Source organism: Plodia interpunctella, chromosome 21, assembly GCF_027563975.2.
Source record: "Plodia interpunctella isolate USDA-ARS_2022_Savannah chromosome 21, ilPloInte3.2, whole genome shotgun sequence".
Classification (NCBI taxonomy): domain Eukaryota; kingdom Metazoa; phylum Arthropoda; class Insecta; order Lepidoptera; family Pyralidae; genus Plodia; species Plodia interpunctella.
The window spans coordinates 4,021,969-4,047,786 of record NC_071314.1 but is presented as its reverse complement, the minus strand read 5'-3'; the positions used below and the strand labels follow the sequence as shown (position 1 = coordinate 4,047,786).

At 34.1% G+C, this 25,818-nt stretch overlaps 1 protein-coding gene across 3 annotated transcripts in view; it reads left to right on the top strand.

Annotated features, from left to right (window-relative positions):
- LOC128679257 (uncoordinated protein 58-like) overlaps positions 1-15,359 on the top strand; it is a 209,604-nt gene extending 194,245 nt beyond the window's left edge. For 2 of the 3 annotated variants that reach the window (XM_053761367.1, XM_053761368.1), the window contains 3 exons: positions 8,006-8,063; positions 12,791-13,575; positions 13,982-15,359. In XM_053761367.1, coding sequence (XP_053617342.1) covers positions 12,849-13,575; positions 13,982-14,790 — 1,536 coding nt within the window. In that variant the 5' untranslated portion in view covers positions 8,006-8,063; positions 12,791-12,848 and the 3' untranslated portion in view covers positions 14,791-15,359. Of the gene's footprint in view, positions 1-8,005; positions 8,064-11,512; positions 11,614-12,790; positions 13,576-13,981 lie in introns of those variants that run through there. The other variant, XM_053761369.1, reaches the window with a different exon arrangement.
- The last annotated feature ends 10,459 nt before the right edge of the window (positions 15,360-25,818 follow it).

The window sequence follows — 25,818 nt, the reverse complement described above, 5'->3', positions numbered from 1 at the left end:
CTGATAGCACATAAGGCGCAGGCGTGTGGTCCCGCCCTAGAGGACCACTCGAAATCTTCCCGTGCGTGCATGTCATACGAGGCGATTAAGGGACACATTAATCAGGTGATAGATAACATTAACATCCTCGGAGGGGGTTAATGTTAGACAGGCAGCCGGCTGTAAAAGCCATAGCCAAATTTTCAAAATTTAATGGCTGATATTTTACTCGAACCCTGGGCTTCGAGGCGTCATAGTTCCGAATTTAAGCGGGAACACGCGAGGATAAGAGTGAGTACATGAAGCGCAATATTGAATTTGATCAGGTTTCGCGCAAATGATTGTAAACAGAATGCTACACTTGTCCCATCGTTTGTTGTTCGGTTCGTCTTGACCCATGTAGACACCTAGTCTTGATCTGAGGTATTTGACCCTTTCAAAGTTGGAAACATTTCGGTCAATGATTGTTTTGACATTAGGCGGCAGACAGAAGGTCGTTTGAGATGAAAGAGATGATTTTCAAAAAATCTGAACTTGGAACTTTGGAAAATAGGAGACAAAAACCCATCTTTTATGATGCCTGAATTTGTTCTTTTGCCAGACATATTTTATACAATTTAAGTAAATTACTATGTAAGTTCATTTCTTTATTTCTGCATTCGAGCTAGGAGCTTGCGATTTATTCTAAAATAAGATAATTCAAATAATATGAATTTTACAACATCTTAGCTCTAGAACACTGTATAACTTTCAAGTTTCTAGCACTTAGTACATAATCCGCGGGATGTCTGCAACATAAAATACGTTTTATCAAAATTGCATTTCCACCGGGTTTGCGTCTTCTATCTCCCGTCGAGAAGCTAAGTTACACTGATCTGATTACTTTACATGTACGGTAGCCACTCACCATCATTGGATACTCAGTTGCTAGTTCGTACTTTACATTTGTAATGGTTAAAAATTTAATAATATTTATTCGTTCACATTGAGAATTGAAATTTATTGCCGTATGACGTGATGACGTGTTAACTGTAGTTTTAAAATAAAAGCAACATGAAACGATGTTTTTTGCATTTATTTTAGTGTCGTCAAACGTGTTCGCAGTACTCGTCCGTATGTGTCTATAGTTTGTAAGCAGAAACTCCTACGGTGAAGCTAACAAGCGTGAAATTCTAAGTATGACACTTATTATACTTACTGCACTGAAGCAAATTTTAAACCAACATTAGAAATTCAAAACCTTATACTGGAAGACAATGTTCCGTGTACATAATTTGATTTACAATACACCGTCGAGCAGCATAAAGTGCAACTGCAATGTCAGCCGCTTTATTGTCGCGATAACCTCTGAAAAATGAATTTGTCCGACAATGTCATATTTTACGACGCGCACTCTGATATATTTTATTAATGTTGATACCCTGTTTATTGCCTTACTTAAAGTATGCCTGATACATTCTTCAAAACCACGTTTTAAAAGGAAGATACTTTGAGATACGTTACTTTTAAAATACGTATAGTTTTCGGTAATTTTTTTCTTTTATTTATTTCCATTGAGTGTATGGTTTCATTATTAAAATTAATCGGATTATAGTTTTTAATAATTTTTATTATGAAAAAAAAAGTAATACCTATATTGAAACATTTTGTGTCAAGTGAAACTAATATTAATGTAAACATTAATATTTTAATGAGGTAATAGTATACTCGTTTACACTTATACATAGAATTAAGAACGGTACAGATAGATTCGATTGTAAATAAATAAAATGTAGCGCAGATTCCTTAATGAAACTCAAACTTAAACAAGCCAATTGATAAAATGTAATTTGTCGATTGGTATTGTCATACAATCTAACCTCTATATTTTATTACTCCTTACCCTCGAAACATAAAAATACTTTTGTACCTACTTTTATTATTCTCATGTATATATTTATCAAAATTTTAAACCCATGTGGTATATTTCTAATGGCAGTATGATACATAAAATGGGTATTGGTAAGCCATTACGCGTTTAAAATGATCGGATATAATCCGGATATCCGTACAACCGGTTTCTATTCGTTTTATTGCCGGGCCAATGTTGTTTAGTACCGAAATTTACCAGCAATGAAAATTTACGCCGCAATAACTTTCAATCTTGCAAAATTTACCTCTTCTGTAGTTATATTGTTTGACGATCTTGGATCTGTCAGTATACATAAGTGGGTTGCATCAGTCAACTCTGACGTAAACTTTAACATGCGTGCCACCAGCGTCGTTTAGATAAACGTTTTCTGCGAAGGTTAAAGTTAAAACGTCAAATTTGACTAGTGCAATGTACCCTAAGTATTACAGTATATAATAGTAACCTATGTCAATCCAATCTGTTGTTTCAACTATCTCAACACTAAAACAATGTCAATTAAATTTTTTCATAGGCAATATAAATTATAACTAAATGACAAGGAAACATGTAGGTATATTTTTGACTTTTGATTTAAAAAAAATATAAATTATGAAGAGTGCGTGCACTGCGCTGTATTTATGAGGTGACAGGCAACAAAAGATAATACATTCACGAAACTTCGGTCAGCACATTTGAAAAAGAATATCGCATACAATAGGAACTCAGCAGGGACATAATGCCTCAAACATAACATAGGTACACTTAGGTACAATTCTTTGGAGCACAAAAACCACATTGTAACTCTAGACAGCTACTAATTCCCAACACTCTGCGTTAAACTTGAAGACAAAATATAGGCTTGCTCTAAGAATTTATCGCTTGTCCTATGAAATGCAAAGATACCACGTTTTTGTACGTATTTTTAACCCTCTGGGACAGATAAGAATGCCTTCCCTTTCTGTGTTTTTGCATCGCATATTTTGTTCTAGATTGCTATCGTTTGTTAAGAATGACGTGTATTGAAGGCTTCTCTCGAAGATATAACAGTTGGTTACGTGTGTATCAAACATTGTCGTTTTGAGTGTCGAAACACAAACAGATCTAAAATAAAACATTACAGGTTTTATATACTGTTGTATGTTGTGTTGAAGACAAAACGGAAAAAGACTCGGTGGCGCAGTGGTAAAGTTCTTGCCACTGAACCGAGAGGTCCTGGGTTCGATCCCCGGTCGGGTCATAAAGGAAAATGATTTTTTTCTGATTGATCCGGGTCTTGGATGTTTATCTATATATGTATTTGTTATAAAATGAAGTATCGTTGAGTTAGTATCCTATAACACAAGTGTCGAACTTACTTTGGGGCTAGCTCAATCTGTGTGATTTGTATTAATATATATTTATTTATTTATTTACCAATATATGTAAATCAAAATTGTTGTATATCAGTCAACGTCATTTGAAATAAAATAAGATTTTATTACATCACTATTATAAAGCTCCACGACAAAATATATCTTATGCGAGGCAATCGCTGACAACGATATCCCCTGTCTGTTTGTCTCTGTGTACGCGATAAACTCAAAAACTAGGATTTGTACTGATTTCACTAATATATGGTATGATTCATTAGCACGGTTTACGTGTGTAATTTATTATGGTTTCAATGGTCAACAAGTAAAGTCACGTAACATAGTATATAATAAAAATCACCCGTTGTAGGTAGTATAATAAAAATAGGCAAGTGAAATTTCTCAAGCGACCTCCCTCCACAAGGTATCCACGTTTTCTCGGGCAACGTCACATATACAAATTACCTATATAAGTTGCTATTAATTATTTCAGCAACATAATCCAATATACATACAAACACTCTCTTATCACGCCAACACACACGTAATAATACGCATATACACTAATGCTGATGAATGACTCTGCTAAGCGCAAATATTCCATTTCCGATAATTTTCTTAGTATAAGTCGAAACTTTAATACACCAGCAATAATAACGCTTTACAAGAATATATTGCATACAATGGGCACCCCCTTACATAATAAACATAATGAAAATAGAACTTTAAACAAACATTATTGGGCTTAATTACATGTTTAGGCTGCACCAAACCCAAACAAATTGTCAACATAAAATATAGATTTTCAATATACTAATATTTGTAAACAAATAGAATCATTTCTTAAGTAGGTAGTAGGTATTCCTAACAATAAGGTTAAAATTATTGCCATAATTTAATGGTAATTTTTTATGAGAACTCTGGGGTTTGAGGCGTCACAGCTCAGAATGTAACCGGGAATACGCGAAGATGAAAGAGAAAAATAATAGAACAGGGCCAAAGCTCACTAAGGAACATCCAAAATTGTTACTTATTTTAGTAGCCAACCCTACTATAATAAGTATCAATTTTGGATGCTAAAGAGATTTAAATTAAATAAACAAAACATTTATTAGATTCACACCTCCGAATCTAGCTATGATAATCTTGTTTTATCACTTGAGTAGTCATGTCATAAAGCAACGATAAGACATAAAAAATACTTAAGAAAGACCCCAGAAATGTATGTTCATACGAGTAGTAGCGATCAGAAAGTCGCACGTTGCCAACAATCTCAATGGTTGCAGCGACCAGTAAAGAAAGTTCTAGAAATTCTAACTGTTGTTTGTTGCTAACTTAAGCCGTTTAGCTGTTTTATTACGAGTACAGAGTTATGTATGTTTTGGTAGCCACAAGTATGTATTTCTATTTTAAAATCTATTTCAAATGGGGCCAATTTTTTTTCAAACTATACACTTTGTTTTTTAAACTATAAGTATATACTTAGTCAGTTAAATGTTCCAATATAGGAAATATAGAAATCATATACATATTTTCTATATTTCCTTAATTATATAATATACAAATATTTGTCTGCGGTTCTGGATGTGTTGTGCCCGTTTCTGTGTTTGTGTCTATAGTATAGAGTGGGTCGTTGAGTATTGTCCACATCGGTTTTATGCTATGAAAACGAAATTGTTTCGTAAATACAATGGTTTAAGATTAATTATCTTCAACCAGATTCCATGTCAATTTGTATCAAATAGACCAAATAGTATTAGACAGAATTTGCATACATTTATCAATCATCAACGATCATTACCATATATTATTATTACCAACATGCCCTTTGTCATCTAATCAAAGCTTATCGAATTAAAACTGAAATTGCAATGAAAATGCAACGTAAAGTTTTGTGTTTCTGCCACCGAATCTTTTAAGAGATCACACATGATACGTCCATTTTGAAGCCGTTACAAAATGATTGGCTTGGAAGCTGAGATCAGAAGGTAAAAAGAAAACTACAATACGATTACCACCAATCAAGATCAACCATATTAAGGGGTTTTAAAGTGGTTGCGTCGTGTACGTATGGTCTCTTAAAAGAATCTAAGGGGCAAACTCGTAAAACTCAGAGGTAATTAAAACTTTCCGTTGCTTTTCACCATACGGACTGCATTTTTAGATTTCAGATAGGGAACAAGTGGGCTGGTCTAACTAAATAAAATTTCGTGAAAATGATAAATCATCATGATTAATGTAAAAAACAACACAAATATTTCTTTATTATATTCAAATAAACAAGCGAGACAGGTTGCTGACAAAGAGTAAGCGGGAATAAACAACTTTTTGTCATAAACGAAACCCCGAAACGGCAAGCGATTGTTTGAAAATACCGAAAGAAAATATAATAAATTAGACCAAGTTATGAGCAAACAATGGAAAAATGTTTGTCTTGGTCGTTGGATTTCGCTGTGAACAAATTTATTGCAATTATGGAGCAATAACCCTTTTTAACTCCTTTTTGCGGACTTTATAATTTAGTGTCCTGCCTGCCCACAGCCCTTTGCAGGGTTTTTAGGGGCAGCTACCCACACCCCTTGTGCAAAAAATGACGTAAATATTTGAGGTCTTTTTACAGGTATAAAAAGAGAATGTTATCATTACGACACGAATTTTTACGGTTTAATTAAGTCTGTCATTTATTTAAGGAATTTTGTTGCAAACGTGTTTTGTCGAGAGTTGGTATGTAAAATGTTGTTAACTAAGAATTATTTTGCTAAATATTAAATCATTATTTTATTTAACGAGTATTCAAATATTCTTTACATAATTATATACGAGTAATATATTATATTAAAAAATATTCGACTTTTTGTTCCTCCTATACCAAACGCCAATTTCATATGTAAGGACCTAAAGTTTATAAGGATGTGTGATGTGGTGGAATATAACTTGAAATAACACATAGGGTACCTTTTATTCCGAAATTCCCACGGGAACGAAGCCCCGGGGCGAAGCTAGTATATTGGAAAACTTTTAAAAGTTGAAATAGTTACATGTATGCGTGCGAGTTTATTGGAATTGTAATGCATGCTTCAATTACATACATGCGTATGTAACGCAGACAGTTGTAATACATATGACATGTATATACTTAATGGGATACCCAGTAGACTTTTATTGATATTAATTGATGTAATTTTATAATTAATTGATGTCCTGTAATTGATGTATTATGTAAGCTTTCTAAAATGGATTCACACGCCACGTGCGCCTTACAAATATTAGCGAAAGAAAGATGTTGCGAGCTATCTAAGCAACCAGGCAACATTTTAAATTGTGTACGTGTTAGTAGACGATGTTTTCAACACGAGGATAAAGCATTCAGTCTGTACCATCGTTTAAGTCTTGCATTTAAATAAAAACGTAAACAATAAATTCATCTATAAAATCATTTTATACGTCGCGACAGAGTATATTCGCTTTTAAACTTTATTTCAAGCACTAAATTCAAACAGTTTAACGACATGAAGGTTAGTATTTTAACTCGTAGTAACTAGCCCGTTCAAGTTGTATTAATCGTACCTACCTTTGAAGAACAACTTTAATTCGCAATTGTTTTATCTGTTTGCACAGAGAAACGTCGACAATAGTTTTAGGTTGGAATGTATTTGAATACGAGTGTTCCCGTTGCTCAGCTGAGCTGCGTCGTCTTCCATAATGTGGACATCCGTCGATGTTTCTCAGAGCGTTTCAAAAACTGCGGTCGCGCTGTCATTGCAATTTTTAAAATTTTTACAAGAACGAGAATTAGTTTCACTATCTGACTTTAGAATAATTAATCTGTACTGTAGTAATGTCAATTTTATGTATGATTGATATTGGAAATGGTTCCTTCCTCTAGAAATTTGACGGATTGTAATGACAGCGCGGCCGCAGCGTTTGAAGCCCTCTGCGAAACACCAACCAACGTACAAATTGTATGAAACGAACGACTTACGTCAACGTATGTGAGTATCAAAACCTGTAGAATACAATGATGCACGACGTAGCTGCAACGTATGTAGCACGACTGAGCAATGGGAACACACTCTTAGCCGTTAAGGTGCTTAATGAGAAAATTCTGGTACTCTTCAAGGACTAAAATTAGTCCCGTTCGATAGAGTTCGAAATGAAAATTCTCATAAGTTATTGACTGAAAATTAATTATTCATAATTTAATTTGTAAAAAAATATATTCAAACTTGTCAGGAAATATTCATTTTCTATTTGATCTGACTGATAAACTTGAGCCCTCCCGAAGGCATATTACCTCAGCTATTACGTCACAAACATAGTCAACTAGGGCAAAGCTGGGGCCAATCGCTAGCTGTTAGCGTTATGGATGACGTCTCCAGGGATTACTCGCTATCTCAAGCTTTAGACCAATAATCTGGTAGCCTTATGCACCGACGATGCTGAACTTTGTTGCTCTCATCGTTAGGTTAATACGCCCCGCTTGCATGCTCAGTAGGTATATATGTAGTAGACAAAATAAAAATGGACCTTATGGCGCCCGGCATTTACGCCATTATTTCCGTTGTTTTGTATTCGAACAACGACAATAAAGACCTAACTACGGGCCGCATCCCATATAGGTAAACATACATGTCATGTCAATGTCAACCAATGTAATCTATGAAAACTTTAATATCCTCTTGATTTAGTGCCTGTATCTATATCTTTAGATATACAAATTAATTATAATAAAATTAGTTTTGTGACTTGGATCAAAGTAATGAGAATGATTTTTTTTTTGTTACAGATATATTATCTGATTCTCTACACAAAACCTGATAACGAAAAATCGACTGCAGCATGAGGTAAGTTTAATTTTAACTTTATTAATTTATGTTAGTTTACGTCCATCAGCATGTGTTTATTGAGTTAATTGTCCGAAATTACGTGAAGTTAGGCAAAAATATTGCACATGTCAAAGTCCAATATATAGGTAGTACCTAAAATTATTATTAATGCGAAAGTTTGTGAGGTATGTATGTACAACTTTTTCACACATAATCTACTGGACGGATCGTTAAGAAATTTGGTACACGGATAGAATATAACCTGGAATAACACATAGTGTACTATTTATCCCGATATTACCACGGAATCGAAGCCCCGGGGCGCAGCAAAACTAGTCAGCGCAGGAAAACTATATGATATGTCGCGATATGAAAATATCCAATTTATGGACGTACATATCTTTGTATCCAGTATGGTCTATAGATCAAAAAAAAAAAGTCCCGGTACGACCGCTTTATCAATATACAACGCGACCATTGTGATATCGCAACGCATCGTGAACTTTATACCAATGAAGACTAGGGTTATTATAGAAATTATTATAACTTTATAGAATTGTATCGATAACAATTTTAACTTTGTTAATATAACGTTACTTATGGTGATTTTGGTAACGTAATAAGTCCTGTCGATTGAACTTCTGCCGGTTTGAATCTATTAGATAGGCTTAAAGTAGTTCCATTCCGTGGTTAGTAGAAAAGAAACGAATACTTTATCATAATTGAGAACAGCATAAAAAAAGAAAATTCTTTCTTTTTTAGTAATATATTGAAATAATAGACGCTTTGATGAATGAATAACAAATAGGCTACGTCTCTGACAGACAAGGTCGAATACGTTATTATGGCTAATGTACATGAAAATTATAGATGCTGTAACAAACAGACGGGTTTAAGACACGTTAGAAATAAATTTAGTAAAGCTTCAAACTAAAAAAACACGCACAAAAAAAAAAGATTGACCATTTAACCCTTTCACAGCGAACGTTGGATTAAACCGACAAACATTTTCGTGTCCATTTTGTGTCTGTCGTATATATCCGACGAAAAACCACAGCCTTTAAACTGTTGCACTAAGTATTGCACAACTCTATTTGTCGTATTTTCGATGCACTATGCTTCGCGCCGGGCAGAAAAAAATAAAATATATAAAAATAAGATGTAAATAAAAAGATATATAATGTTTTATTTTCCTTGTGTGTGCTTAATGATGTAAAATATAGTGCTCCTTCTAATGGAGTGTTGTATTACTAACACTGGTATCCATCGATTTACATTTTATATAAGTCACAAGATATATCTGATATGACTTTTACTACAACTGCCATCAAGTATTCGCACTATTGAACTAAATAGTCAAATAATGAGCGTTTTATTTTGTCATAATAAAAAATAACATAAATTGAGATAGTCCCTAAATAAGCTAGATAGTTTACAATAAGAGTTTTAACCTATTTTAATCGTAATGCTAAAATGGCGTTGATTTTGGACCATTCAGTATTTACACAAATTTTTAAAAGTAAAGTCAATTGTATATATTTCTAATCGATTGCCGCTAGTTTTGTAGATACAACAAGAATTTCAGAGTAAACTAGTAAAGGCCGGTTCGATCCAAACAAAATTAGTATTAACTGGTTGGAAGTAAGTAGTAACCAAGCTATTCCCGCCAGCTGGCCACATTCGCGCCTCATTAGTGGCCAACTGCGAATGCGATTGTCCTGAATACTTTGTGTAAATAAGGACGAATTGAAAACTTTGCTCATGATTTTGCCCTCGACTTCACCCGCGTTTATTTCGTGTTCTTTTGTCTATATTATCTCGAAGTCAAGCAACGTATCTCAATGAAAGCTATACCAGATTTTAATTTCGACGATTCGCTACACACACACTTTTGCACACTTGCAAATCACATCGAATTACATTCAGTAGTTTTTACGCGATGCGCGAACAAACAAAGCAGACAAAAATTCTAAAAATATACATTTGATTTTATTTTATTCAATATCTCCTTTTTTTACAGACATAGCCTACTTACAGTTTTAATAAGTTTAATAATAGATATATGAGTATCTATGTAATATGAAATATCCATTTTAGTTATTTTATTTGATACGTTTTGAAACTAATATAGGTGGTTGATGAAAACTACTAGGTATAAATCAGATTGGTATACAAGTTTGGCACGAGTAGGATTCGAACCTGGAACCTTTCGATCCATAGAGGCAGTCTTAAACATTACACCACCACCGCTTCATAATTTAATCATATAGTGATTTTGAAATTGTGTATTTTTTTGCACTGGCGATAATTATTCTCTATTCAGATTGAGAAATACACCCTAATCTAATCAAGGCCAACCGATCAATCAAAATCCGGTCCGGTATCTAAATATCTACAATAATTCATCAGAATAATCAATTTTTGTCCCTTGTGGTGAAATGTTATATACATTACAAAATCAAATCATATATTCAGAAATTAAGCTTTTTCAGGCACTTTTTCACGTCATAAGTATTCTAAATTAAATGATATTTATCAAAGCTACAAACTACTAGCATTTCGGAACGATCATTGCTGAGAAAAAATGCCGAAAGAAACTCATTACTCATACAGTGTTGGTTCCTATCATGCCAGAAGGGAATTACCATTTTTTAAATATAAATTTATGTACATATGATTTTTATCAGTAATATAACAATGTATAAGTAAACTACGTAAGTTACATTATCTTCATTTCATCGCAATAAATAACTAATCATCCAGGTGTCATCAACTTACCAATTTCAATGAATTTATTAACTTAGGGTGAGTTTAAGTCAACTTTGACGTTGATTTTAATCTGCGCGCCGCGCCACTGCCTTTAGGAAAAAAGGCGTTGTTTATTTTTTTTGCGCAGGTTAAAGTTTACGTCCAATTGAACTGGTGCAACTCACATAAAGTTTTCGTTTAATTATATACATGTTTGTCTGTATTTTTTTAATGTTAGTGATGTAAAGCATTATAATCTAGAAAACCTTGACATCAACAATTTAAAACTAATAAGTAATGAGTACACACAGACACAACTAGACAGATTTCGGAGAAATTGTTACAACGGTTAGCATATAACCTAGAATAGCACAGATTAAACACTTTTTATCACTCAGGCTGAGCACGACAACTTCCGCAAACAAAAACTCCATGGTTGTATGGATCCCAAACTTGTGAATAGATTTATTATAGGATTATTTTTCTCTAAATTAAATAAAATATACGGCATCAGGCTCGGTGGGCATTCAGAAAATGTGTCACCATTGGACCCCTACATTAAACTTAATTTTGTCTCGGACGAAGGTATTACCTGCTAACTGACAGCTGAAATTTTCTTCAGACAAAAGTATGAATTATTCATATAAGGAACTTTACCTATTTTTTCACCGTTCCATTTATTGTTTCAGTTTATATCGACGGATATAAAAATTTCAACTTGAGAAATGAATTTCTTATGAAATAGAATACACGCGTTTACTTTGTGTATTGAAATAGGCTTATTTGAGTCAGATATAAAGTTTCGTCGGGCAAGACATAGGTACGCTGTAATTGTATTCCAACATTTTCCGAAAAACAGTTTATAAATTCTTTCATGAGTACATTTCTGCGATTTTGTGACAAAAAGTGATACTATAATGTGCTATTACGGGTTATTATTCTACTTCTAGAGTTTGCGTTATTGAGTAACAAACATTCTCACTCATTCACATAGACACCATCGTATTTGTAATATTAGAAGGATGTTGCAATTGTTTTAGTGTTTATTATTTTGTGCCGTCTATTTCCGCCCTAATAGGACTACTCAATATCCTCCCTTGGATGTCGTACAAGGTGACTGAGGGACACAAAGCCTCAACAGCTGTTAGACAACAATAGCATTCCCAAAGAGGCTAGACTTCAGTCGAACGGCCGGTTGTAAAATCATAGCCAAATCATTCATCAAAAATTTTATGGGCGTCACAGCTCAGAATGTAACCGAGAACATGCGAAGATGAGAGAAAGAGAGGTGGAAAATTGTTTTATTTCCTCACAATTTTCGCTGCTGGAAGTTAGTATTTATTACATAAAGTGATTTCGTACTAAGACCCGAGAAACCTCTCCAAGTCAAATCAAACCAATTACTTGAAAGGGAAAAAATACGACTCTGCAATGGGGCCTTTTCCGACAAGCGTTGGTATAAAGTATTAAGCCTCAATATTACTTTTCATAAAATGCTCTTATTTACGGAAAAAATGACGGAAAATGACATGACTTTTATAATTTCGGGGAAATTTCTTTTATGTCGACTGGACTGGTAGACAGATTTTATTCAAATAGCCAGCGCGCTGATATTATTTATATGGATATATTTTCGCCGTAATAGTGGCAGTTACATATACCCTAGTGAAATTATCAGTTTATCAGATTTCCTCACGATATTTTCCTTCACCTGAATGAAACTCTGATCATATATGACAAAAAAAAAAATGAATTCCTGCTCGCTTCTATACTGCCCTCGACTTTGTATTTATATAGATTGTTTCGGTTATTGATAGCACTCTATTTTATGGCTGTGACAAGATTTCAACCGACCATTAATCATTTCCCTTACATCATACTTCTTCATTTGTCACTTATTCCCCTCCGTCTAAACGGAACTTGAGAAATGACTATCCACTTAACGGAAAGGAAAAATCGTCGATGGTGTATTAACAGCGAATTCCTTTTTGTTTCAGATTCCCGCTTTCCACAAATAATGACGTCACTACGCGAAGGTAGAAGGTAACGGCCAAAATGGATATAGATCATGTTGTACTCGATAAGGAAACCATCAACCGATTTGAACAGTACACATTGGCAAAGCCTTCTCTTAATGGCGGGATATCTTTGGACAGGTGCCAAGAAACCGACTCGGTAGCATCTAATAGCAGAAAGAAGGCGCAAACTTCCCGCCAAAAAGTTGTTTGCTGCTTTTGTTTTAAAACAACAAAATATAGAAGAAAACAATTCATTATAAGCTCACTGACGAATATAGTGATATTTTCTCTTCTACTAGCCTATACGTTTCTTGGATCGTTTATATTTTTAGCAATAGAAGGAGGTGCGGAAGTACCAGTTAGACCTCGGATATTACCGGACAGGCAGAAAATAAGCCAAAGAGATCAGAACAATAGTAGCAAAAAGCAAACAGACGACGATTACGAGTATGGTAATTTGACACTCTCAGCGAACTACTTCTGGGAGGCAAGGAGTCGGGCGGTGGAAAATATCTGGGAAATAACTGTGTCACTGAATATTTTGTACCGTGAGAATTGGACGAGACTAGCTGCCCAGGAGATACTAAAGTTTCAGAATGAGCTAGTGCAACGGGTTACTACTGAGATGGCGTCGCAGTATGGCGTCAGTTACAGGGAAATGGCGCTTGGCGAGTTCGGGAGCGAACTTAATAACCATTACGAGGAGCACGAGTGGAATTTAGCACTCGCATTTTTCTACTCGCTTACAGTTTTAACTACTATAGGTAAGTTTAAGGCCTTTTTTATTTGAACGTTAACAAGCCAGAACTTAATAAAATTCTCGACAAGGCCTTTTTACTATTTCAGTAGATTAAAAACGCAGTCGTCAACATTTTTATTCGTTGTGCTTAAACTTAAATTCTCTAATTTATGTCGAAAATTTGTAGTACCTACCTAGTTTGGTATATTCAATTCATCGAAATTAATATTTTAGTAATAAATAAACATTAGTTCTTTGAGCATGATGGAATACGGTTACTGCCCTAAATATATAATTTAAGTACATTATATTGGAAGTGTATTATTTGATGCGCTTTTGAATTATTACTAGTCGTTCTCTGGGGAAATATGTAAATAGGTACTTACACAAAAAAGTATATCACATATTAACTGAATATTTACTGTTTTCAGGTTATGGAAATATCGCTCCCCGGACAATTCTTGGAAAAGGAGTCACGATCATTTATGCATTATTCGGAATACCTTTAACACTCGTATACTTATCAAGCGTCGGTTCCCTGCTATCCAAAATGGCGAGAAGTGTGTTTAGCAGGGCCCTGTGTTGCTGCCTTTGCTCGAACTGTGGTTACTGCTGCTATGACGAGCGAAGAATGGCAGAAAAAGAAAGGCGAATGAAGCTCAAAAGACAACAAGAAGAAATGCTCAACAGTCAGAACACAAGCAAAACCCCAACAGAAGAATGCTATGTTCTAAAACCTGATAGTCAGAAAGACTTATCCATATCAGAAAGACCAACAACGAGCACTGCTAAAGACGATATTATAAGTTGGCCGGATACAGACTCTAAACTTTCGATGCATGGTTTGAGCATCCTCGCTCCAGTTTTGCTTTGTCTAGCGGCAATATTTATTTATATCACTATAGGAGCTATAGTTTTGTATAAATTAGATAATATGGGCATTATAGACGGATTTTATTTCTGTTTTATGGCTTTAAGTACTATTGGGTTTGGTAATATTATTCCAGGAATGAGTTACACGACCATTAGTGGTGTAAGGTATTACACAATTAATTCTGTTACCTTGTGGTTCTGTTCTGCTTATACATTAACTGGATTAGCGTTAACTGCCATGTGTTTTGGCGTAATTCATGATGAAATTATTTATAGGATAAAACACCAACAGAAAGAATGGTCACATAAAAGCAATACTGTTAACGACGAAGTGAATTTGAATGATCCGTTTTATATGCACTCTTGACAAATGTTCAAAGGTAAATCTGAGAATTTGTATAGTATAATGGAGGATAATACAGTTGTAGAGAGGAATAGAATTGAAATTGACAATAGGGAGGTAGTACTTTGTGTAGATGATGTGTCCGGAGTTGTGGATACGAGCACGGATTTCCCTCCACCGCCTCCCGAGGAAGAAATAGTAACAATTGTAACAAAAAAGGAGCCAAAAGGCTTCGGGAATATGGTTGCATACAATGTATTACCTGAAATGCTAGAACATGTAAACACGTCATAACTTTTGATTGATTGCCAATATTTTAGTTTTTACTGGCTGTGAAAAGTTTGTTTTACAATATTCGAACAAAAATATCATCAAACCTGTATCGAATTTATTTTCCCGTGATTGAAATGTAACATTGTATATATGTAAATATTTGTAAGTATTAGCGTTAAACTGAACAAGTGAATGATGTCTAACATCTTTTATCTCGATCTATTTGTCAACTGTTAATATCAAAGTAATTGTAACAATTTTCATGTGAAAAGTTTCTTTGTAAAGATATCAGTTTAATAATAAAACACAATGAAAGAGAGTTTTGTTTTGTTTCAATCCAATTTAAAGTCATTTATTTATTACAAAATTAAACACACATCACTCTGACAATTGCAGTTATAAAAATTGACATATTAGGCTGATGAGCAAAGCAGAGCGTGGCGTGGTCATGTATTTATTAAAACAGATGAAGTAACTTGATTTACAAGAAAACACTTTTTATGCAACTAACTATTAATAAAATATGTATGTCTAGTTACTTTAAAAAAATATTTGACATTCCTACAGTAGAGATGGCATCACGTGACATATGACATGATTTATCAACTGGAAGAAAAATAAAATCAATTTAGTTGAGGGTAACTAAAAAACTGAAAGATTCATTTGTCAAAAAAGTCCTGTGCTGTAAGATGTAATATTATTTTCTACATAAACGTATGTATTTAACCGTTCCCACCTACAAAATATATAGAACTAATATCATTAAAATATAATAAACTGTTCGCGATCGCAAAACATAGATTATCGAAAAGGTTAAGCATCGAAAATAACAATAAACACACAAAAAGTAATCTTAGCGAAAAAGGTTGAAGGTTGCGAAAGACAAATAGTGATTTATATTGAGATGGAAGGCTCCTTTTGATTTTCTGCCCGCTCATACATTGTATTGCTTTTGTATGAGAATCCGGGTTTAATAAATGTTAACGTTGGCATAAGCTACATACTCGTTGATTCATCGGAAGCAAGTGATGGTCGATGACAACTACTATACAAGAGTCAGATTGGTATACAAACTCAACTCACGAGTTGGATTTGAAGGCGTCTTAAGTATCACACAACTGCTTCATTTGGTAAGCTTAACATGCTATTTATAATTACTACTATGGCTTTGCTCGGGTAAAAACATACTTAATAAATTATACAACAAAATCTTTCTTAGGAATCACACTGTCAATACATAGCATAGTTTTTGAGTTTATCCCAAACAGACTTCAAAAAATACTTATTTTTGTACGGTGAAATAAACCTATCGAACTATTTAAGTTGTCGTTAGTTTAGATCATTTAATCTAAGTTGAAATAATATAAAATGTGTATGAGAAAGGTACAAAGTTCAAAACAACTTATAAAGCTATAAAAGCTTATTCTGAAGCCTGTCTAAAGCACGCTTTACCAAAGTTTTGTATTTATTTTTCACCACATCTGCAGGTGAAGTGACCCAGACGATAAAATCCATATGACCTGAATAAAGAATTGTTTGACCACGAAACGGTTTAACCTTGACACGGGACGTCTAAAACTATACTCTTTTGTATGTATTCGTTGTTTCACTCGTTTAGGTAATAATGATTATATTATGAGCCTTCATACTATTATCTAATTAGGTACATCACTCTGTAATCCTTCACGATTTCATTCATGGTTGTAGCGCCGGAAGTCCTGGGCATGTGCAAAAAATAAACTTTTAAATTTATAACATTTGTCTCTGATTTTATGACAGGCCGCATGCCTGACGATTACCTTATTTTGGGAATGCAGTTGTTGCGTGTCAGATGCCGAGATTACGTCTCCTTTGGTCGCGGTCCTACAACATCCACGGGCGGATATGGAGTGGTCCTATTTTTAGACGGAACCACGTCTCTAATTACATATTATCACAAATTCTATCAAGCTGTTTTCCTTATTTTTAAAAGATATCTTTTGAATTACTATCATTTTGATGGAATCAAAATGGTTTTAGCGAGGAGAAATCTGTGTCAAAATCCTGTGTCAAAGTCCTACCATTAAAATCAAAATCACGTACATTTTATAACTAAAGTAAATAGGCAATTTATGAAAAAAATATCCTCTTTATGACGTCTTTACGACTCTCTAGGCCATTTGATCTCATAAACAGTCGGTTCGAATAATAGGAATCTGTTTTGTGGAATGTTGAAGACGATTTATAGGAAAAGTTAAGCGATTTGATTTTCACTAATTTCCTATTTATGTCCGTGTTCTGTTTATTGAATGTTGTATAATTTCTATGTTGATATTTCAATTTCTTGAAAGTGGGCTATACTATTACAATTGGGCTAATCAGATGATTATACAAGATGATTTTTTTATCTATACATTTGCCATGCCATGCTATTACATGATAATGAACAACTTTTCCCATAGGAATAATCCCGAAATCGCGAAAAAAGTCCCTGGGCTCCATCGTCGCTTGACGGCTAAGGAATTAACCTGGAAACGCTACAATTAACGTACCAACAGAAATAAACAGCGAAAGTTGGGATAATGTACCTAGAGAATAAATAATAAATATTCAAGTAATATGGTGGAATATAATATTCCCATAGGTTTGATGAGGGATATTTAGCGGTGACGTGGCCTAAATCGCTAACAGCGACCTGAATATGGCCGCGGAAATAATATGACATATGCCAATTGTGAAACGGGCAATAATGTACCAGTGTTAGTGATAGGATCAAATTTCTCATACTAAGCCCCTTTTCAATCATTCTTTTAATATTGCTTGACTTATTTTTACATGCATTTTAAAAACGGATAATGGCGGATACTTTAGTACACTAGTCTGCCTGTAATCACGGCGGCTGCAACGTCGCTCGAAATGTAAATATAATAATAAATAAATAAATATATTAGGACAAATCACACAGATTGAGCTAGCCCCAAAGTAAGTTCGAGACTTGTGTTATGGGGTACTAACTCAACGATACTATATATTATAACAAGTACATATATAGATAAACATCCAAGACCTGGGCTAATCAGAAAAATATCATTTTCCATCATGACCCGACCGGGAATCGAACCCGGGACCTCTCGGTTCAGAGGCAAGCACTTTACCACTGCGCCACCGAGGTCGTCTAATAAGTAGTGTTATGTATATAAGTGGACACAACCAGTTGAAAATAGGAAAGGATAGCTTCCACACTATTTGTATTAAAATCATCACATAAAACCTTTGGTTCTTAGAATATGAAACTCGCTTTTATTTTTATTCATGAGTCTCCGTTTTGGTATAATACATATTTAGGATGTCCATTGAAAATTATGGGGGTCTTACTAAAACTGGGGTTTCGTTCTCAAAGATGGGCTTCATACATTAAACATAAGGGTCGTAATAAGGTGATAGAAATAATCTGCAGGTGTATTGAATCCAGATTATTCGAGATATGTGCGGGGGATGTCTGAAATGTTGAGGGTTGAAATGATTTGTGAAGAGTACTCGAAACGGAAAAAGATTGCCGACGAACGAAATATATTATTCAACCAGGTCTGATCGGATTTCCGATTTCAATTTCCAATTGAAAATAGTAGTAAATACGTGCAATATTATACGAGTATTAATCACTACTTACATAGTAAAAAACAAAGTCGCTTCCCTTTGTCCCTATGTGTGATTAGATTTTTAAAACTACGCCACGGATTTCGATGCCGATTTTTTAATAGATAGTGTAATCCCTGAGGAACATATTATGTGTATAATCTATTATGGTTTTACCAGAGCGACATCGGGACGGGCCGCTAGTATAAAAAGTACCTACTTAATGCAAAAATTACAAGAAAAAAAGTTAAATTCCATAACTAAATATTGACAATTAACCTCGATCCCAATAAACAATGAAGCTACATCACAATCAGTTCATTTTAGGAGCTACAATTTCTGTGTACAGATAGGTACACAGAAATGCCAAATTGAGAAGAACTCTGTTTTTGCATTGGAAGTAAAAAATAATTGGGACGTCATTATTAATAAGCTGATGACCGAGTTGAAGTTATTTGAACCATAATAATAAATTGTGTAGATAAAACGCAGCTTAGGGTGGGTTGCACCGTCAACTATGAGGCTAACTTTAACGTGCGCAGAAAAATTCAAAGTACGCCATTTTGTCTAAAAGTCAGCGATGCGCCGATTAAAATCAACGTCAAACTTGACAGTGCAACTCACCCTTACAGATAGGCGCTAGCTATTGCCTTTTATTTTTTCCACTGAATGCTCTTGGGAAAATAAGGGCAAATAGAACAGCCGATAGTGGGCAAGCTCATCGGAGTGGAAAAGTGGGATATGGAATATTAATGCAGGTAGGAAATATTCTGGAGATGAAACCAGAAAATCATACATATTATAGTGTTCTGTTTTGCTCTTAACAATGCCTCTGTGAAGAAATATGCAGGTAAATAGACTTCCCTTCTTTCATATTGCTTTATCTGTGGTTGTCAAACACACTGTTATATGTCATGGATTAATCTAAATTATTCATTTCTGAGGGCTTTGTGCGGGTTTGCTATTTACATCTCACCATCGAGTCTAATAAAACAGTAGAAAACAAAATTCCTGTGCACTGAATAAATTTACATAATAATAAAATTAGGCGATAGTGTCACAGCAAGAGAGTAAGAATTTCTGTATGCCTGTCTGTTTGTACATGATAATCTTCGGAACTACTAGACGTATTTGAATGATTTTTTTTTGTTATGTAGCTATTAAGCCTGGGCAACATATAGGGTATAAATTATTTCGAAAACTGGAACACCTGATGGATAATAATGATGGTACAGCTAAGCTATAGGAAATATAAATAGAAATGACGACTTAACAAAAATTGTTCAGTCTGATAAGAATTTTCTGTAGAGGTATAAAAATCGAAGATCTGGAACACCTGAAGACTATAAAAAATATACTATTTTAGTCTGATTACCATCTTCTGTATGTATAGGTATCGTTACATTTGTCTGTATAATTAAATTTCTCTAATAGTTTTCCCTACCAAAAATTGTTCGGTCACGCGAACGAAGTCGCAGGCATCAGCTAGTATAATATAGTATGTCTTTGATTGTTCGTTATAATTAGTATCATCAATGTGTACGTGTGGAAGTGTACAATGAAACGGGTGCAAATTTTACGCCTAATTTTAAATGTAAATTAACGCGTGTGAATCCGCGTGCAAAAGCGAGTTATTAGTTATATACAATAGTTCTGTATTGTATACTTTCATGTTTCTATGTATATTGGATTTATGAACCAAATTTAATTTGGAACGTAAGGCATTTGTTGATAAATTTGTATCACCCGTCATCACAATGGAACAGATATACTGACAAAACGCGTTCGCTTCAGCGAATGTAAAAGAATCCAAATAAGATATCCTTTATTGTATTGTAGCCGAACAATATGGCGAAAATCAAAGTGCTTTCCCTATTTGTATTATACCGAAGTGCTATAATCGCGTGCAATTAATCTTGATTATGTAACCATGTTGTCTACACGAGTATTTCGTTTCATTATTTAGATTAAATAATTAATCATTTGTATAAGAGTGATTGTTACATAATAATACAAAAAATAAAGCCTAAATAAGAAATATTTTATTCATCTATGTTTTGTAGAATAAGTTAATAAGTTAACGCGAAAGTTTGTAATGATGTATGTGTGTGTAAGATTGTTATTCTTTCTCTCAAAATCTACTGGACGGATTATTATGAAATTTGGTACTCGGCTAGAATATAACTTAGACGAACACATAGGGTACTTTTTATCCCAAAATTCCCACGAGAGTAAAGCCCCGGGACGCAGCTAGTCTGCTATAAAATGTGAACATACTAAAACGATATCTGTTATAACCACTTTTTGTAACTTGCAATGTAAGTAATGTATGTACTTATGTTCGTGTAGATTTCTTGTAACTATTTTTAAAGCATAAGCTATAACCGTTTGGGATGAACACATGTTCAATTTGGATAATAATGCATTATTATTATTATTATAAAATCGACTTAACGGTGCACACAAGAACGGCTCTCGACGAGGGAACTTCTCAACGGTTTACTGCACACATTGTTTATTGTCACACATTGAATGCAATCTTGTATTGTTATCAGAGACGTCTCTCATAACAATACAAGATTGTGTCAAAAATCAATCCAGATAGACTATTATGAAGGGTGAAAGTTTATTTGAAAATCGTATCTATTCCACTTACGCAGAGAAATTCACATAGTAAGTATCTACTTAAGTACACATAGTAAGTAATTATTTGTCACATAACTCCTAATTCTATATAGGTAGGTATTACTGCGTACTCCAAAGGGAATTGAAACCCAATATAATTAAACTACAATCAAATCTGGTTATAATATTATTGCATTATCTGCTATCAGGTTATGTTATTATAATACTTATTGTCTACTTGTCAGGAAATCTATTATGTGCTTATGGTGACATGGTGGACATCGTCAAATTTTACGTTGACTTTTTAACCGGCGCGCCGCTTACGTTTAGACATGAATGACTTTGCGTTTTTCTGCGTACGTCAAAGTTAACGTCAAAGTTGACGGTACAACCCACCCTAAGTATAATAAAGCTGAAGCATTGACTTGTAATACGAATTTGAGAAGTAGCAAGCGAGTCCGACGTCCAAAGGCTGTGAATGAAATCTCACAAACGCTCAAATGAAAGAAAGACTGTCGAATTTTTCAGGTTATATCCAAGGTTATAAGAATAGACTTTGAGAATATACAATATATAAGGTAGTTCTTTTAATACTAAAGTAATGACCTTAAAATCAAGTTCCGCAATTTTTTGTTACAAATATTTATTACTACATGCGCCCAAGGGAATTTCGCTCCCGTGGGAATTTCGAGATAAAAAGTATTCTATGTGATATTCCAGATTATATTTTACCCGTGTACCAAATTTTATAACAATCGGTCCAGTATATTTTTGGTGAATTTGGGAAATTCACTTAGGCGAAGCAGCATGCAAAAGCTACACAACAACACAGTTTTTTGAATTAAAAATTTAAATCATTAAACTATCAATTTACTACATAGAACTATAGTAAATCAGTGGCAGCCGTGTTTACTAGATTTGACAAGACATTCCATTTTTCACAGATCACTAACCCTAAAATACTTTCTCTTTTAGATTTATATAATCTGCATCCATAGAGAAATAGGTACGAACTCTGACTAGTATATCGATAAGGAGATCGCCTACGTAATGAACCATTTACCTTGGAAATTGGGTTCTGAGCATGGTGATTCGATTCGCGCCGAAGATAATCATTGTGAATATAGGCTGCATAAATTGTTTTCAAGGGATAAAGAAGGATGTTTTTTACATAACACTATGTATCTTTACTAATCGCTACTAATACGGGAGAAACGATTTTTTAAAACTACATAATGTAGAAGTCGGCTAAAAAATACCATTGATTTTAATAGATCCTAGGTACTAATATTATAAATGCGAAAGTTATGGGTATACTGGATACTGGTATACTGGACCGATCGTTATAAAATTTGGTACACGGGCAAAATATAATCTGGAATATCACATAGAATACTGTTTATCTCGAAATTCCCACGGGAGCGAAATTGCCTTGGGCGCATATGTAGTAATAAATATTTGTAACAAAAAACTGCGGAACTTAATTTTAAGGTCATTACTTCAGTAATAAAAAAGCTACCATTTATAGAAAAGACAACAGGATGAAGTCGCAGGATGTTGCTAGTTTAAAGTTTTCATTGTCGTTTCGGAAATTTCATTCAAAATTTATGTATAAAGTAAATCCGAAAAAAACCAGGGCGAATCACTAGTACACCATAAATCTCTTCGTACAACAATTTATATTAATAAGTTTGCTAACTACGCCCTAAAGTTCCACTCCCATGGGGGCTCCGGGAGGAAATCTAACACAAGTACGTTATCTCTCTAGTACCAAATAAGAAATTGATCCTGCGTTTTGAGTTTTCTAGTATTACTTTGTATAGTCATTGAGATCACGAATCAAAAACATCAAAGGGTCAAATCAGACACTTTTTTCCATGTGTCAAAACCAAAAAAATATACGAGACTTGTATATAGTGAAGGCAAGTGAAGTCACAAAGTCTTGAAGTCAAAAAGTGATTATCATTAAAGAATGAGAACTAAAAAATTCCATTCCAAATTATATAAATAAAATTGATCAATTAAAGTGACATTTGATTATCGTATTTCATTATGTGAATGCGTTTATACATTTTATTTCAAACCCAGGCACTCACGTCACTTTCTCTTTCATATGATCGTTTTCCCGGTTTCTTCCTTAGCCGTTGTGATTTGGGGCCATGGCCTCTCATACATTTTCGACTCCACTTCGCACCATTGTCAGTAATAGTGTAATTAACAATATTGTATAAAATATGTTTCACTGCAATCTGATACACGAACATTTTTGATAAAGAAAATGGAATATAACCAGACATTTCGACCCTAACAATAATCCTTTCGCGGCGTATGAATTGACATGTCTTGCCCGGAGAAAATCTGCGCGGGTCAGCGAGAGCACATAAACAAAACGACACAGTAAGGGTAAGGTTTACGCTACAATAAGTGCAAATAAAAGATCTCGAAGACGGCAGTCGCATGGAAAAAATATTTCCTTTCATAACTAGTTATCAAACAGCGAAAGAAAAATCTTCTCTTGTAATTGGTTACGTTAATTAGTTACCAAAATGGACGAAGGCGAGCATACGAAACTTTCAGGATTGACATCGATTGGTCAATCGACTCTACTAAAGAAATTGTATTTTAATCGGTAATAAATGAAATCAACGTGTAATGGTAGTTAATTTTAAACGTATTAAATCTTTATCAATAATATAAATAACTTTTCACATCGACGGGAATCTTTATAGCTGACATCTGTCATGTGAAAAATTATTTTAAAAAAACACATCGTGCTAGTGTCCAGTGCATCTAACTTAAATCTTGAAAAGAATTCTTGCATTGTTCTCGTAAGGAAACCTAAGAAATTTAATTTTTATAGATATATTTTTTATAATTATGTATACCTCGGCCCTAAACAAGCAGCATAGCCATAAGAAAAGGAAAATCTTTACTCGGCCATGATAAATAGCGACCCGACGGCTTTTATTAAAACGGCCATTGAAATTGATGTCCCCATTAATTCCTGGTCAAGATTTATGGCTGAAGACTCCAGGCTCAATTAATTGGTGATTCGTATAATTACTGTCTGCTATTACTGTACCTACCATCGTTTGAACCTTCCTAGGTATGGTTTTATCATCATCATCATTAACAGCCTTCTTTTTCCCACTCCTGGGAATAGACCTCTTTTCATGAACGCCAACCTTCTCGGTCTTGTGCCTTACGAAATTCATTTCGACCCGCAACTTTTCTTAAGTACACTCTTGGATGGTAAGGTGATTGATAATAAAAGTATTGAATGATTTACGATTTTTATTGAAAATATTTTTGTTTACGCTATGCATGTGTATTAATTAGGTCGAGTCGCAGCTTACGTAAAACGGTGATACAAACAAATGAAAAACTTACGCTCTTAGTGTTTGCACTGTCTAAAATATACTGATCAGATAACTTCCATTCCAAAATTAGAGCAACCGAAACTTGTTTATTTTTATTACGTCAGGAGATTGTATTAAACATTTTCATCAACACAATTTTACTGCCGTCCAAGGGGAAAAATGGTCACAATAACAAACAAGGCAAGTTTCAATAAAGGAACTCGGGACGTAAAAACATACAAAATCCGCGACATAAGCTGAGTCGACGCGTAAAACTGTTGATAACGCATGCAATACTGGAATCACAAATAAAGAGAATATAGAATTATCTCCTCACAAATAGAAGAATATAGAATTATTTCCAAGATATCATCTTTCCATTTTGACAGGTCATCATAAAGAGCGCGGCCCGTTCGCTACGACTTGTCCTCGGTTATTTAGTAACGGAGCAATGGGCCTTCTAATTGAAAATATTCCACATTACAAATCATCTCTACTACTAACTAAATTTATCTTCAAGTATACTACTTATTAATCAACTTTATTCCAACAACACTTCACTTTTAATTCGGTTTTAAAAGCTGCACAAGTTAAACATTTGTCATTTCTTTATTTCGAATTGAACCGAGACTAGGTCGTTCCCACATACATGCAGTAAAAGGGACATGGCCCAATCGTTGATTCTATAGTAGTAGGGATATGAATTGTACTGTTTTAGATTTCTAGTAATTGATTCATATTCATAACACCTTAGAGACCTTTTTTTTCGAGCAATGCAACCAGGATTACGCGTGATTGACAGATATATTTATTGAAAAGAATAAAAATTATAGACAAAGGAAAGTTAAGAAACGGAAGAGTTTTACTAAGTAACGCACTAAAAATATTGGTGAATCCATTTTCGATATTTAATCTGTTTAAAAATTTGTGCGGAAAGTGGGATTTTTGCTCTAACTCTCGAAAAAAATATTCTGATTTTATAATATTTTTTGGTTTGTAGTATTTTTTGATAAAGTACTTATCTAACACACCTGATATCATTGTCTACAACTATGTTTTCGCAATACTTGACAAGGGTTCATGTCATCATCATCATCAACACCCATTTAAACGTCCTCACTGCTGGCGGCCAGCCTTCCTTACGGATGGATAAGGAGTTTGGGACATGACCCACCACGCG